At 41.4% G+C, this 16,912-nt stretch overlaps 1 protein-coding gene across 2 annotated transcripts in view; it reads right to left on the minus strand.

Moving 5' to 3' along the window:
- The window catches only part of PLPP1 (phospholipid phosphatase 1), a 120,511-nt gene extending 104,364 nt beyond the window's left edge, over positions 1 to 16,147 (minus strand). The window contains exon 1 of one of the 2 annotated variants that reach the window (XM_082650028.1): positions 15,780 to 16,147. In XM_082650028.1, the coding sequence (XP_082506154.1) occupies positions 15,780 to 15,837 (58 nt within the window). In that variant the 5' untranslated portion in view covers positions 15,838 to 16,147. The remainder of the gene's footprint in view (positions 1 to 15,779) is intronic. The other variant, XM_082650027.1, reaches the window with a different exon arrangement.
- Positions 16,148 to 16,912: the final 765 nt, after the last annotated feature.

Consider the following 16,912-nt stretch of genomic DNA (forward strand, 5'->3'; position numbering starts at 1 on the left):
AACATAAAAACTCTAACTTTGGCAGGAAGTTACCAAAGTGGCATATCTAAATTAGTAAGCTTTGTTTAAAACACACACACTTTTTTAAAAAGGCACACAAGCCAAAAAAGTTTAGCAAAATTCTTTTTTTTAATAGTTATTATTGCAGTAGCAAATCATATATCCGTTTTCCCAAAAATCTATGTTATAAAATAACTCGAGTTATTTTATACAGAAGATAAGTTGCAAGAAGGAAGAACTCCCGCAAATTATTCCTTTATGGCTAAGAGCAAACATGCAATGCTGAAACTACACAATAAACAGCAGCTGCCATGGGAAGCAAGAAAAAAAAAAGACAGGCAGATATTAGTTTGCTGAATGCCTACTAAGTACCAGGTACTTTATTTACATAGGTTCTCGTTTATTCCTAACAAATCTGTGAAGCAGACAGTATTCGCTCCATTATGCAAGTGAAGAAACTGAAGCTCAACAACACTAAATAAGAATTTGTAAAAAAAAAAAAAAAAAGAATTTGTGTGACCTGAAGCAAGAATACAGAGCAAACCAGAATTCTGAAACCAAGTCTACCAGGCTTCATATCCCAAACTCCACCACATTTGGTAACAGTTACTTTGGAAAACAAGGATATCAAATAATCCAGTGTTCTCAGTAAACAGGGTTCTGTCAGAGTTCAACTATTCCTATACCGTTGACCTAAAAATGGTCCCTCTATCTGGCAAGATCCTTCTTCCCCCATTGAGCATATCACAGGAAATCATGACAACCTATTATCCCAGACTATTGGCTACTACACTCTCCCTTCTAAGTGCAACTTTTTAAAAGAATTACCAATAGCCACAGATTTCCACTTCACCAACTATTCACTTCTCAGCCCACCCCAATTTTTTTTAACATTTATTTTTTTAATAAATGTATTTATTTTATTTATTTATTTTTGGCTGCATTGGGTCTTTGTTGCTGCACGCGGGCTTTCTCTAGTTGCCGCGAGCGGGGGCTACTCTTTGTTGCGGTGCGTGGGCTTTTCATTGCAGTGGCTTCTCTTTGTTGCGGAGCATGGGCTCTAGGGGCACGGGCTTCAGTAGTTGTGGCTCGTGGGCTCAGTAGTTGGGGCACACAGGCTTAGTTGCTCTGCGGCATGTGGGATCTTCCCGAACCAGGGCTTGAACCCGTGTCCCCTGCATTGACAGGCGGATTCTTAACTACTGCGCCACCAGGGAAGCCTCCAGCCCACCCCCAATTTAAAAATGGCTTTACATAAGGTTATCAATGACCTTTGTGTAACTAAACTCAATGACACTTTCCAAGTGTTATCTTACTTACATTTCAGGAGAATGTAGACATTGTTACCACTCTCTCCTTGAAGCATTCTCTTCACTTGGCTTTCCAGAAACATTCTCCTGGTTTTTAAAGTGTTCCCTCCCTCTCAGTCTTGGTATTTTTCATTTCCTCCAACCAATCTAAAAAGTTGGTGTTTCTCATAGCTCGGTCCTAAACCTTCTTTCCTTTTCACTTTATAACTTCTTCCTGAGATTTCATCAATTCTCATGAATTCAATTACCATGAATATGACAATGACTCCCAAAAGTCAGACAGTTCCTCTGAGCTTTCGACCCATTTATCCAAACAAGGACTTGATACTTCCTCTTGGAAATTTCAAAGGCACCTTAAACACAACACGCTGAAAATAAAACTCACTATCTCATCTCCACCCCCCTTCCCATCTCAAATGGGTTCTCTCCTAGTGCTCCCCAGCTCAGTTATTACAGAAACCAACGTCTATCCAATTATGCAAGCCAGAACTTTCAGAACTATCTTTGACATTTCTCTCTCTCTGACTTCCCACTTTAAATATGTCACCAAAACCTGCCCATTTTACCTCTCAGATACCTCACAAATCCCTTCAAACTTTTCTCCATTTCCACCAGCACCTCTTTACTTTCACTACCATTATCTCATTTGGATGGCTGCAACAGCCTCCTAACTGATCTCCCTAAATCCATTGTTTTCCAGCTTCAATCTATTATTCCTCCCTGCAGCCAAAGTCACCATTTTAAAAAGCTACCCTATCCTCCTTATTCAAAACCCTTTTTATAAACTCGCATAGTACCCATACCTCTCCTTCATAGCACTTATTGGTTCATTTTTATATTTATTTGTGTGATTATATGCATCTCCACTGCCTAAGACAGAGCCTAGCACACAATATGTGAACTAATATTACTGGAATAAACAAATGCCTACTATGTAGTGGACACTGCATCACAGCCAAGGAGAACATACAGATGAACCCAGTCCTTTTCAGATAAAGAAACTGAAGTTGTCAACTTGGGTGATTTACCCTAGTGGTAGGTGATAGAACTAGAATTCAAACTCAGACCAGTATGCTTCCAGTGTCCATATTCTTTAACTTTTATGCATCCTATCAATATAAAATAATTCTGTAAAACTTTTATACATTAGTAAAAATAAATGGAAACTTTTTTTTTTTTTTTTTTTTTTTTTTTTTGCGGTACGCAGGCCTCTCACTGTTGTGGCCTCTCCCATTGCAGAGCACAGGCTCCGGACGCGCAGGCTCAGCGGCCATGGCTCACGGGCCCAGCAGCTCCACGTCATGTGGGATCTTCCCGGACCGGGGCACGAACCCGCGTCCCCTGCATCAGCAGGTGTACTCTCAACTGCTGCGCCACCAGGGAAGCCCTGGAAACTTATTTAGTATCTTGATAACATACAAAATATTTTAATAAAGTTCTGTTGAAATTGCAAGGTAACACCCTAACATTTAAACTGCTTTAAAATAATACAACAGTCCATTCCCCTCTTATTTTGAATAATCATAGTTTGCACAGATATGATGCTAGCCCCCTCAAAAAGTACCCATTCACCCCCTTTATTATACACAGTACTAATGTGTCTTTATCTCCTATAACATAAACACCTTCTTCTGAATTATATTCAGATAATACACTAAAACATGCCTATGGCTAGCCCCTATATGAGCTATAACATTTCTGCCACAATTGTTTGATGTACCTTACAGTTCAAAATGTCAAACTCTTCTGCTTTTAATTTACAAAATATTCAACCAAGTTATGCTGTCTTCCAATCTCAATATTTCATTCCTTTTTATAAAATTTGATTGATTGATTTTGCCGCACTGGGCAGCTTGTGGATCTTAGTTCCCCAACCAGGGATCGAACCCAGGCCACGGCAGTGAAAGAGCCGAGTCCTAACCACTGGACCGCCAGGGAATTCCCCTCCAATCTCAGTATTTCATTCTTAATTATGAAAAGTCTGAGGACATGAAGTAAGGGTAACTATAACAAAATTTTTCCAGCAATCTGCTCTTTTTTCCTAGTAAATTGTAAACATAGGTTGAATTATAGTTGATCAACCTAAAGGACAAATTCCTTACTTCAGGAAATTTAAATTACTATAAATGTGACCCTTAGATTTACCCAACTGAAAATCAGAACCTCCACTACAATCTCTTCACTGGGCAGCAACCTCAGGCCTTGTGAGGTACATCCTCATGATTAATCCTACTGGCCCTCTTCCTCTCAAAGAAGCTTCACCCTCTCCTGACTTCCTCTTGGAAGGTAAAAACAGACTGTAGCAATATTCACTTCTTTGTTTTTTTAAACTTTCCTTTTCCTCACTCTCCTCTTTGCCTCTCTTTTTATCAGAAGAAATTAAGTTAGCCAAAGCCAATATCAGGGCCCTTTGGGCTACAGAGGCTTATGAGTTTAAAATTTCAGTCACAACTACTCAGTGTTTTTAAGTGTAAGTTTTAAATTATTAGCAAACAAAATATGACTCTTAAATAGGACTCAATTTTGTCAAGATTTTCTTACAACTTCGGCCATGGTATTTTAATTATGATGTACATATTTCTAATTGGTGGTGGGTTTCCAGGGCTACAGGATAGACAAAATTCCTTAACTGTTCAATGATAGCTATATCCCAATGCCCTACGTAGTAATGAATCATTCTGCCAGCTACAGCTAAACAGTAACATTAAGGTCTCACCATTCCAATCATTAACTGGCTAACAAACTGCAAGACTAGTACTGAGGAAAACACAAACATAATCCTAGATAATGTTATTATTTTATTTCAAAGAACATCTCTCTCCTATTTACTATTCTTAAAGTCACTGGAATAGAATATAGCACAGGTAGATATAAAGTTAGAACAGATTCCCCTGGAATTTCAGATCTTTGCCAAAAGAATTTGAGTCTTAGCCGAAGACAAATTGCTGTTGATACAGATGACAATCTCCTGATAATAAGCAGACTAGGTTAGAATTGTGGTTTCTTTCTTTTTTCGTTTTTTCTTTTTAATTTGATAGTAGGTGGACATTATTCTTTATCTTATTTTAAACTGAAAATCTTCCTTCACTGAAATTTCAGTGAGTCTGACCAAATTATATTTTGCTTTGGCTTCTCAAGGTAGCATATGTTACCATTTCTCACAATATGGCTGACATAAGAGTAACCAACTAGTTGCAAGATTTCATGAGCCATTTGGTCACTGATAAAGTCATATACCTATGTGTGGCAAAAGAAGAGACTCAAGAAGGGGCCTACTTTACTTTGTATCAGGGCCCATTTTTCCTATATCACTACTTCCTGGATACTTCAATCAGTCTTCAGCTTTTTCCTATTTTCTTCTGACAACACTCACTGCCTTCATGGCCAGGCTAGATTTATAATTGATCTCCTGCAAGTCTGCTGCAGTTGCTCAAAATGCCCCATTTACCATGTGCTCTTTGTTTTCCTACCCTGAGTCCAGTGGTATCAACTGCTCCAACATATTCTGCAGCTACTGACTCTCCTTAATAAGCAAGGTGTGCTCACCCCTATGATCCGGAGAGATAGGCAAGGCAGATATTCTTCTCACTATAATTTACATATAAGTAGACGGAGGAGCCCAAGTGATCTTGCCCATGTGATCAAAGAGAGTAGCAGAAGCAAGACTAGAATTTGACTTCCAAGCCAACCTCTTTCACTACCAGACCACACTCTGAACCCTTTAAAAAAAGTTACATAAACAAAATTGTTATTCAGTGAAAAATCATCCACAATGTCAAATCCTAATGCAAAAACTTATCTTCTTAAAAGCTATTTATTAGATTTGGTTAGTAATTAAACTATATTCAATGGCAGAACTTAGAATCTCTCATATTAATGTAGATATCCAACACTAGCTATAAAGTTGAGTATTACCCATAACTTGCCTAACAAGTTTTGATAACAATCACAAATTAAGAGACCTTTTCTCCAACTGGGCCACTGGGTTAGGCACAGACAATATTTGAGAAGGAGCATATTCAAAATTCCTCTCTTGTATCAATGCCATTTAAAAAAAAGTAAAATACAATAAACATCACTTGCTTCTGCTGCACTGCATAACTATGCTAGGTATATTTTCTAAATCAAATTGGGATGTCATTTGAAAAAGTGTGGGTTTTTTTAATAGTTTTTTTTAAGAAAAATATTATAGAAGTATGACTTTAAATTACATTTAGTCATAGATTTAACAAACTGCCTCTATGAAGAAGACTGTTACCTAAAATTAGGACTATCCAAGAACACTGCAGATGGATGTGATCACTATATACATTTATTTTTTAAACTCTATGGAAAGAAAACAAGGAAAACTTCTTATTGATCAAGAGAAGTTATAAGAACTGGTTATGTTTAGCTGTATTGCAGCTGTACTCCAACGTGTATTGCAAGTTATTAGCTTTTGACCAGTTTATATTCAAAAAATAAAATCTTCATGTTTTAAAATGTGAGTACTCAGAGAACTTATGGCTATCTCAACCATGCCATTCACACACACCTTTGTTTATTCCTATTTCTAGTCTGCTCTTCTCTCTACAACCACAAACATTCGTTTGGGTACTTTGTCTATGAGCTGTGGGAATATTGCTTACCTAGAAGTAAAACGAGAAGATCTGAGTAAGGTATCTGATTCCAGAAAGAAACAGGTTAGAAGTAATCAAAACATCTCCCATAGTGATCTGGGCACTAAAAACTGAAATACGAACCAGGTTCCAATTTAAATGCTATTTAAACTGAAGCTAGAACTTTAGTGTAGCTAGAACTACACTAAATAATGTTCCAAAAGAAAAGTCACCAGCACATGGTATCAAATTTAAATAACAGACTGGGTCAGTGGTACTACATTGGTTTATTAACTTAACAATGATAACAACAATAGCCCAGGCAAGGAATATGCTAAACACTTCACATACACTGTCTCATACATTATCTCATCTAATTTCACAGCACTATGAGGAAGACACTATTATCATCATCTTTTTCCTCATTAGATGACAAAACTCACGGAGAGTTGAAGCAACCTGCCCAACGTCGTACAGTTAGTAATAGATGGAGTGAGAATTCCAACCCCAGAAGAGTGGCTGCCTCAAGTCTATTGCCTACTCACTCAGGCAACAAATATCTGAATGCCTACCATGTGCCACGCACTTTCTAAGCACCGGTATTACAGTGTTTCCACCCAGTAATAAAGATGGATTCTGAGCTATCTACAGGAATTATTTCCAGAATTTAGCACTAGCCAAAAGTGATGTTCCCAAAGGTTTACAGTACCTCTGCTGGAAAGTAAAAGCAGTGGTCTCAGGAGAAACTATTTTGAAATACAGACAGATTTCATTCAAATTCCTACTTCTCTCCCCTTACAGTGCTCTGTGTACCTCTTGGGGATGGAGACCCTATCTCACTCATTCTTAGTAACCTAAGTGCTGTGACATATCAGGCACTCAACTTACCATACAGTATTGTCATTGTTTGTTATGAGTCTGTCTTCCAGAGTAAGCAAGAAGCTATTTGAGATCCATGGGTTTTGTTTTATTTTTTCACCCATTTTGTATTACCAGTGCTAGGGCATACAATGAGGCTAATACCATAGGCTAATACCATACAGTTCTGTGATGATTCATGAGTTTATGTAAAACATTTACCAAAGGCTCATTTATTCATTCAATAAAGAACGTTTTTCTTCTCTTCTTCTCATTTACCTCAAGCACCTAAGCAGCCAACCCATCTCTCTTCCTGCTGACGTAAATGAACCAAAAGGCAAGGCAGAACCTGGCTTAACAAGCTGCCAATTAACTCAAGAGCTCATCCGCTACACATTTCCTATATGTCATTTTCCTGGGCGCTCCACCCTGAAAAAAGACTCAGGAAACATTTCCAAGCAGTGACAACTGAGAACTAAACCATGAGGCTCTAACTATATCTGCTGGAATGAGTTACGAAAGGTGACTCTAAACTCTATACACATGACTCATGTGAAATGCAATGAAGGATAAAGGTCTCCTTTACTGGGTAGAAATGCCTATGACAACAACGTATTTGAAGAAAAAGTCTGTGGGTATGTTACTGAACAGTGCAAATCAGTTACATCTTCCAGTATGATATACCCTCCTAGCAAACGCTTAGTAGTTATTACACGTTTGACTTATGAAAAATTAAAGTGCCTCCTCTGGACAGCAGACGCACGCTCAAAACATGATAAGCAGAAACTGACTCTGCAGCAACATCGTATAGAATAAAGATAGTCATAAAACATTTAGGCCACCTAAAATAACCACTGCTTTTACAGCCAATTAATTCCCTCAGTCCTTCATTCCTCACCCTCTTCATTTCTCAAATCTGGACCAGTCAATCTGAATTCAAAAGTTATAATCCTTGGGCTTCCCTGGTGGCGCAGTGGTTGAGAGTCCACCTGCCGATGTGGGGGACGCGGGTTCGTGCCCCGGTCTGGGAGGATCCTGCATGCCGTGGAGCGGCTGGGCCCGTGAGCCGTGGCCGCTGGGCTTGCACGTCCGGAGCCTGTGCTCCGCAACGGCAGACACCACGGCAGTGAGAGGCCCGCATACCTCAAGAGAGGAAAAAAAAAAAAAAAGTTATAATCCTTAAAAATGCATTTCCCAATTCCCAACCATACCACTTCTTACCTGAGTTACACTGGGAGTTTCCCAACTACTCTAGGCCTTAGTTCCATCATCTACAGAATGAAGATGAACAAGCTATCCTCCCTGAGCACGTTTTTGAGAGACCTCACAGCCACACAGGGCCTAGTGAGCACTAAGTAAATGCCAGTTATTATTATTATCCACTCTGACATTTAGAAAAAAGTTACAAAATTCACTATTAAGAATATCATGGATACATACTATATTCCAGCCACACTGGCCTCTTTTCTGTTACAAATGCCCTTTGCCCCTTTAGCCCTCAACGCCTGCTCTTCCCTATGCCTGGAATCATCTTCCAGCTCCTCCATGACCAACTTACTTTCATCCTTAAATCTGAAATCAAAAATGCCCTCATCAGGGCTTCCCTGGTGGCGCAGTGGTTGAGAATCCGCCTGCCGATGCAGGGGACACGGCTTTGTGCCCCGGTCCGGGAAGATCCCACATGCCGCGGAGCGGCTGGGCCCGTGAGCCATGGCCGCTGAGCCTGCGCGTCCGGAGCCTGTGCTCCGCAACAGGAGAGGCCACAACAGTGAGAGGCCCGCATACCACAAAAAAAAAAAAAAAAAAAAAAAGCCCTCGTCAGAGAAGCCTTCCTTGAGATTGCCACCCTCCAACATCTCACTCTCTTCTAATCTTGTTTTCATTCTTCCATGGCATTCACAAACATCTGTAATTGTCTTACATTATTAGTATAGAGACCTTACCTATCTTTTTCACAGTGATAATTACAGCTCCTAGCATTGTACTTAGCACATAATAGCTAATGAATAAATAAATGAAGGATGTTGCAAAGTCAGATATTTTAAAAACTTAACATTGTGTTAAACACAACATAAAAAATAGTATCAGGTTAACATATGTCAAAATAAATATCTGAGGGAATTCCGTGGAGGTCCAGTGGTTAGGCCTCCATGCTTCCACTGCAGGGGGCCTCGGTTCGATCCCTGGTCAGGGAACTAGGATCCAATAAGCTGCGTGCCACGGCAAGCAAGCAAGCAAGCAATAAATAAATAAATAAAACCTGATTGGAAAACAGGGGTAAGAGGGAGAGGGGGTATAAAGAGGTATTACACAATAGCTTTTTCTTTGTTGCCTGCTCAACTACAGATAGGAATTCAAACAATAGAATTTACACAAATGAGGATGCGCAATTAAGGTCATTCAAAAAATTTAGGAATATTAAGTCTACTTTTTTACATGGTCACTCAATCATTTCCAAGGCCTGGGCAATAAAAACAGTGAAGGTGACCAGAGTGTGGCTAACTCCATTTTCTTGATTAAGCTGAAATTCAGGACTTAACCACTGTATAAAGTAACAGTTTTTCCATTTGTTTAATTACATTCTACCACAGACTATACAGATCGATTTCTACCACAGCTGGGATTACCACTGCCTGAGGATCATATATGTGGTTTTTACATGTGACTGATAAAACACTACTATTTCAAGATGTTCTGTAAGCTTCAAAGACATTCCATGAGTACTCATGGGAAACGGTTTAAAGTTTGTGTTTTTGTCCCTATTACAAAACGATGTTGATGTTATTTTTACTAAAATAATGATGTTGCTATAGGATTATAGATGATTAATTTTATTTGACAAACATATTGTGCACATTAAGTGCAAGGCACTGCTCTAAGCCCTTTATATATTGACTCATTTAAGCCTCACAACAACCATACAAGGTAGGTACTTTTATCATTACACAGCTGAGGCAACAGAGGCACAAAGAGGAAATTTGCCCAAGGTCACACAGCTAGTAAATGGAGGAGCTGGAATGTGAACCTAGGCAGTCTGGATCCAGAGTCCGTCACTACACTGTGCTGTCTATCTAATGTTTTAAAGAAAAAGTCATTCCCAATGTTAGAGTAGTTTCAGTTAAGTAAAAAACAACTCTGAGCCATCTGGGCTTTAAACCTACACAGCAAGAAGGTTGAAGGGAAGAAGGAAAGCAGGCTGGAGTGGAAAAAGTGAAAATGAAAAATAAGGTAAGTAGAAAAAGAAGAGGGCCAAAAAGAAAGAAGAAAGTTACTTGTAACCACTGCTCATAATATCTGAATGAACACTTTTTTATAAAGAAAATAATAAAAGAGGCAAGACAGTGTCCATATAATCCCTAACTCGCTTATTACATACTCTGTATATTTCCCTCTCATATGCTGAATTAAGCCACCTAAGTTAGGAGGAAACAAACAATTAACATTCCAAAATCCTTTCCATAAAACTGAAGCTACAAGTTAACTGGTTCACTTAAAATGTGGGTGTTTAATGACTTACTACCAACTTCTTTTTTAGCAGGGTAAACAGTAACAATTTAAACTTTAATTTCTTATCAAAAAGAATTAGAATAATTCCACAAGCTAAGTAACACATAGGAAACTTTGGTAGAACTCAGCCAAAAATGACTAAACAAGAAAGAAATTAATAAAGATTCATAGCATGTCCATGAGTTTCCAAAAGGATGTAATTCAAAAAGAATATAAAGGAAAAAATTACTTTTCATAAAAGCTATAGAGGGGAATGCTCTCTGAATATTTCCATACTCTATTCCAAGCAAGGTAAATTTAAGTTTAAAGTCAACTGTATAAAACCAACTAGAGCCAAATACTATCAATTTCCTCCAGGCCTCTGCTTTTGTTCCAAACTAGCCATTTAAAGGTAGAAAAAGGGGCTTCCCTGGTGGCGCAGTGGTTGAGAGTCCACCTGCCGATGAAGGGGACACGGGTTCGTGCCCCCATCCAGGAAGATCCCACATGCTGCGGAGTGGCTGGGCCCGTGAGCCATGGCCGCTGAGCCTGCACGTCCGGAGCCTGTGCTGCGCAACGAGAGAGGCCACAACAGTGAGAGGCCCGCATACCGCAAAAAAAAAAAAAAAAAGGTAGAAAAAGCCTTGCAACAGGAGGCCAGTCTGACCCAAGAATATACCAGTTTGACAAATTTTTGTTCATCTTTTGAGATTCCTTCTCTCTCTCTGTGGCTGAGAGGAAAGAGAACAGTTACATAAAACAGAGAAACAAGCACAGTAAACTTTCATCAGAAGCAAAAGAAGTTTGCTGAATAGAAGTTAACAGAAGTTGAAATGGCAAGTAGGATAGGCACTATGTCCTATTTATTTATTTACCTCTTTGGTATCTAACAGAATGCCCAGCACCTACTAGATAAGAAACAAATACATGAGTGAATTCACCCAATAATGAGTGAATGAACAAATAAATGTCAGGAGAAAAGGGAAGGCTGCAGACTATTTAGCAAGTGAGACCCTTTCATTAAGTATTTGATTTTTACTTGAGAAAGGGGCCCAGATTCAGGGTCAGGAAAGGGAGCACTCGTGAGGGGTACTACTTAAGGGGCAGGATGATGTCAGCATAATTACTGGAGAAGAGTAAGTAACAGGGATTCCACAACCACCTATGGCTGCCAATGTTTTTTGCTGCCACATTTTCCCCTAAATTTATTGACTCTGATTTGGCATAATGGTGATACCACGTTTGCAGCACGCTGAGGTAACCATGACCCACTCCATTACAAGAAAGCCAACGTTGGAGCTCACGAGTTGCTGAGGAACTGTATTATATTATAGGAAACTGTAACTGGTGTCAAGTGCAGAAAGGGTAGTTACCTCAGATCTGTTTGGACATAACAGTATTATATTATAGGAAACTGTAACTGGTGTCAAGTGCAGAAAGGGAAGTTACCTCAGATCTGTTTGGACATAACATGAGTATTATCAGTAGCGCCCTGGAGAAAAAACAGCACATCCAAATAAGGTTTTCAAGAGAGAATTTAATGAAGGAATAATCTTCAAAAGTATAGGCAGGGTTTAGGGAAAGCAGAAGGGGATGGTGGAATACTCCCACATCAGCAACATGAGAAAGTCATTATCATCTCTAGGCCTAAAGGGGCAAGTGAAGGGTTACCAGAACCCAGAAAGATCTGTAACTGTAGCTGGCTGGCACAGAAGGCCACTGAATAGAAGCTGTGACCTACTCACAAAACACAGAACAGCTCTGGCAACACAAATCCAGCAGGAGTAAACTGGCTCTTCCAGGCCTCCTGCTCTTGTCCCATTGGTCCAGGCCAACCAGAAACCAAAAAGCAAGAGCAGGGTGGAGAAAAGATCTGAAGGGGCAAAAGGAGAATATACAATACAGAAGGATATTCCAAATGACCGCCACCCAGCAAAACACAGACACATAAAAAGGCTTTGCCAGTTCCACCCAAATCTTCTAGGCATCATGAGAACCTGCAAAAAAGTTATAAACACAGGTACTTATTTGGGTTCCCACTGCCCTATATCAAGTTGAGGAAGAAAAAAAAAAGATTCTAAGAGTAGTCCTAGGTAATTTTTGTCATTTCTGCATCTCTAAGAATAAACAGACAACGCTTTTATCTATAATGGATCACATCTAGAGCAACTCTCTTCTTTGTACTCAAAGGCCATCTATTCCATACCTTCATTATTACACTTATCATGATGTGTTGTGACTCTTGTTTGTTTCTCCCTCATTAGACCCTGAACTCCTTTAGGGCACAGATTGTCTTATTCATCTTTGTATCCCTAGCATTTAACATGAACTTGGAACAGAATTAGCCTTCAATCAATGTGCACTGAATCAATTAGTGGACTCAGTGTCCATTAACTGGCAGCCTAATGCCAGGGTGCATAAAATCTAGAATGACCCTCAGCAATTAAACACTAATAAGTTTTATTCAGGACATGGTTTAAAACATTGAGCAAAAACACAGCTTTCATACCAGCCCACTACCATTCTCTATAGAACAGCTTTTCTTGTGTGCTCAGATGGTATTTATGGCCTTTTCTACAATCATAGAACTCATTATCAAAAGAGCCAGAGAAAGATGGCAAGACCATGCTCCATCTCAGAAAGGAATCAAATATACATCATCTCTCAAAATTCTCACTCTTCTTCCAAGAATTGACCAGATCCACTAAAGGAACTAATAATCTGGGTATATTATATGGAGGAACTCACATTTCCCAGCGGTGATAACACTGATTTGGGGTAGAAACGCGTATACACATGTGCGCGCATGCACAACCCACACACACCCCCACAAGCATGTTTAACTATCACTTCAACAGACGTCACCTTCTGTAATATTATAAAGTAACCATGTAACACAATCACATAACATCAGCATATCAAATGGATACACTATATGATGTTGGGTGACCATTAACAGAACCTGGAACATATTCACATTATAATTATGAATCACTTTTACATAACCCTGTACTTATGAAGTGCTTAATCATCTTTTTGTTGCTATAGTCAAATCTCACCTGTAGTTCTCCAAAGAAAAAGAAAAAAGTTAATGCCAAGTTGATAACCCTCTTTGAGCTACCACGATTTTAGGCCGCCAATCTCCTGCTGTCAGTAAGATGAATGAAAACCAAATTTAAAATTTGGTTTAAAGTGGACCCTTAGACTCCACTAGAAAGGTGAGTTTGCTATAAAAATATATTATCTCCAAAAACTTAGCATGAAAATGCTTTGTATCTCTAGCATCACTGTTCTCCTTCACTGCTGCTTGTTATGGAGTGTTGATACTGTTAAATCTAATGTCATCGTATATACCAAATTAAAATAACACTTCACTTTCTATTTAGGAATAGGGAATTCTGGGCTTATCTCGACAATACACTGAATTACTTTAAAACTCTAGTAACACAAGAACAGATAAAATGTGTTTCAAATAGATCGGTATAAGTATCTGATACTGATACTAAATGCATAAGTCCCCAAAACAAGCTTTTTCCAAAACCATCAAAGATACTTAAAATCATAAACACAATTTTATCTTTTTTGAGAGCTGTCATAAATTCTGCAACTGTTAGGCCCATGTAGCAATAAAATTACCCTTACCTCTATAGGACAATTATGTGATGTTTCCATCATATTGAAAATATAGACTGCAAGAACCTACAATTTATAAAGTTGTACTGCATATAGGTTCCTCCATTATACATGAATTAAAACAAAACAAAACATAGATTTACCATATGGCTTTCTGTTTAATAACACTGAGCTACCTAAGAGCAGTATTATGTTTCATCTATCCTGGTTCAGTGTTTGGCCCAAAGAGAAAACATGACTTTTGTTTCATAAATTATCAACTCCCACAAGGTAGGAAAAGGAGAAGTTTATGTATAATTCTGACAATACACAATATGTGGCAATGACAGAATAATATCCAATATATTAGAATTATCAAAGTTACTTATGACTAAACATTTTCCTCTCCCTTCACTATAATATAAATGAAGTTTAACAAACCTCCACTAATATTCAGTACAAGTTAAAATACATTTTTAAATATAACATCTTTACCAAGGTAAGCTTTTCACTGAAAATAAATTTGAATATATTTAATGTAATTATGAATATGTCCGGACATCTGAAAGGATCACTTGTGCTTCTATAAAAATAGTGTTCCAAAATCGTGTTTCCCTTTCCTGAACTGAATTCCTAAAATTCACTGTGGAGCTATACAGTAAGTGTCTTCGTAAACAATAAAGATGTTTCATAAATAAAAAAGAGATTTTTCCTCAAAAAACAGGTAACAGAATTTGTAAAAACTTCGGCAAGACTGCAAGCACCTAAATGGTCAGGTTTGAGGCAAGAGAGTGGAATACTGGATTAAAACCGGGGAAAATTTCCTATCACTGAAAAGCCATTATGCAGACCTGCATCTAGGATGCTGAAGTCACAGCCCTCCAACCAACGCTGAGAACTTGCCAATACCATTACTTCGATACTCAACCATGAGTAGGACTACCCAAACATAGAGCAGGTCTTCTTGTTGTCGTTTTTTCCATAACATATAAATAGTTCAAAGATACTGCCTTACACAATACATACTGAAAAGGTGAAAATCTCTCCTCCCAACGCCTATCCCTTAGCCAAATGACTTCTATTCTTTCTCGTCAAAATAAAAGAGCAACTGGCAACCAGAAGACCCACAACTGAACTCTTCTGTCAGAAAGACAACGCCAAATTTGCTGCAGCCAAAGAAATGTCTAGTGCTACTTCTGGGCTCTCACAGGAGATGGAAAGCTACACAATGGCAAGGTCTGTGCAGAGAAGGACACAGCAGGTCTGGGGCACACCATCCCCACTCCAGCCCCCAAAAAGCAACGTTCTTCAAACCTGTAGGCAGAAACCTGGCATCATCACAACCACTTACAGCCTGACAATTTACAAGCTGGTAACACCGTCTAATTAGGAGAGTTCTAATCTTTAATAGACGCAAATGTAAACGGCTTCCCACAAATAAGATAAACCTGGCACTGGCGCCAGTTACTGAGAACCCCCAATGCATCAAACCTCCCGTTTCGCTACTGAACCTGATGAGCCAGTGACCAGGCTTCCCTACAGCCGAGAGGGGAAGAGCCCACCCTCCGGGCTGGGAGTGGAAGGGGAAACAGAGGACAGAAGAGCAAGGGATGGAGCGCAGAGGCGTGAACAGCGTCCAAGCAAGGTGGGCTCAGCGCACCGCCGGGCGACAAACAGCAGCGGCCACGCGGGAGCCGGGGTGCGGGCTGCGAAGCGGGGTCCCCGGGCTGCGGAAACCGCCCCCAGCGTCTCGCCCGGCACGGCTCGCGCGTCAGGCACACACACATCCCCACCCCACGCCCGTCCGCGGCTCTCGCCTAGTCCCCTCCCAGCGGACACACACCCGCAACCCACCGGTGCACCCACACCCCGGGCTCGCGCGCACACGCCCCTCCGGCCGGCGGCGCGTACGTACCCAGCAACACGCAGAGCACATCGAGGGCCACGTACGGCAGCCGCGTCTTGTCAAACATGGTCTCGGCGCGGGCGGCAGACGAGGCACCCGATTCACGAGACCGGGCCGGGGACTGGCGACGGCTCCTCCCAGCCGGGGTAGAGCAGCCGAGGGCTGACGGGGACCCTGCGGCGTTCTGACGGGCAGCAATGGCGCCCGCGACCCCTTCCCTCACAGCTCCCGCAACCACTCAGTCGGGGCCGAGAGGCTCGTGTGCCAGCCGCGGCGGGTCCGTTGCCTCAGGCCCTCCTCGGTCGGCCGTGGCCCGCCCCAGCCGCTCGCTGTCCAGATCCAGACGCCGTCTCCAACGGGCGGGGTGTCCGGGCTCGTGCTTTAAGGATGGGGACCGGTAGGGAGGAGGAACACGGGCTCGGCCCCTCCCGCGGGGCAGCGCGGGACCCGCCTGCGCGCGGCCTCGCGGGCTGGGGGAGCGCGGCAGAGGCGGGGCGGCCAGTGAGGGGTGACGGGGCGGGGCCGGGGAAACACCAGGCCGGGGCGCGCCAGCCAATCGGCGCCTCTGGCCCCGCCCCGCCCGACCTGCGCAGCCCGCCCCTCAAGTGGGCCGCGCGGCGGACGGGCGGAGCGTGGGGTCACCTCCCGTGTGGTGCGAGGGGTGTTGCTCAGATCCATTTTCTGCCAGTGGTCGCCCAACCTGGCCTCCGCATCCCTGGCCGCCGGTCATTGCTGACTCGGGGGGAGAACTGGACTCTCGACCCTGGCTGCCTGCCAGCTCTCCTCATGGGGATTGGGTAATAAAGAGGAACGGGGTAGTCAGTGACAAAGACTCTCTCCCTATCCAAACTTTAGCCAGGCTCCTCCGAGCCCTCTACTCGCCTGGGCCTCCATTGAGGCCTTCGAATCTGGCAGGGCAGAGCCCCGTATTAGCGTGAATTCTGCTAAGTCATCCCTGTACCCTTGGTATCTGGTTACTTTTCATATGTGATCAAATTCCTTTATACGTAAGTCCTTTAATATATAAGTCCTTGGCCTGCCTTTAATCGGGAATCCCCCTACCCTTAATGTTTTCTCTTAATTTTCCATCCACTAACCCGCTCACTCTGCTTGTCTGTTGGCTGTAATAAACTCCCAGATGT

Source organism: Grampus griseus (assembly GCF_964374135.1).
Source record: "Grampus griseus genome assembly, chromosome: 3".
NCBI lineage: Eukaryota > Metazoa > Chordata > Mammalia > Artiodactyla > Delphinidae > Grampus > Grampus griseus.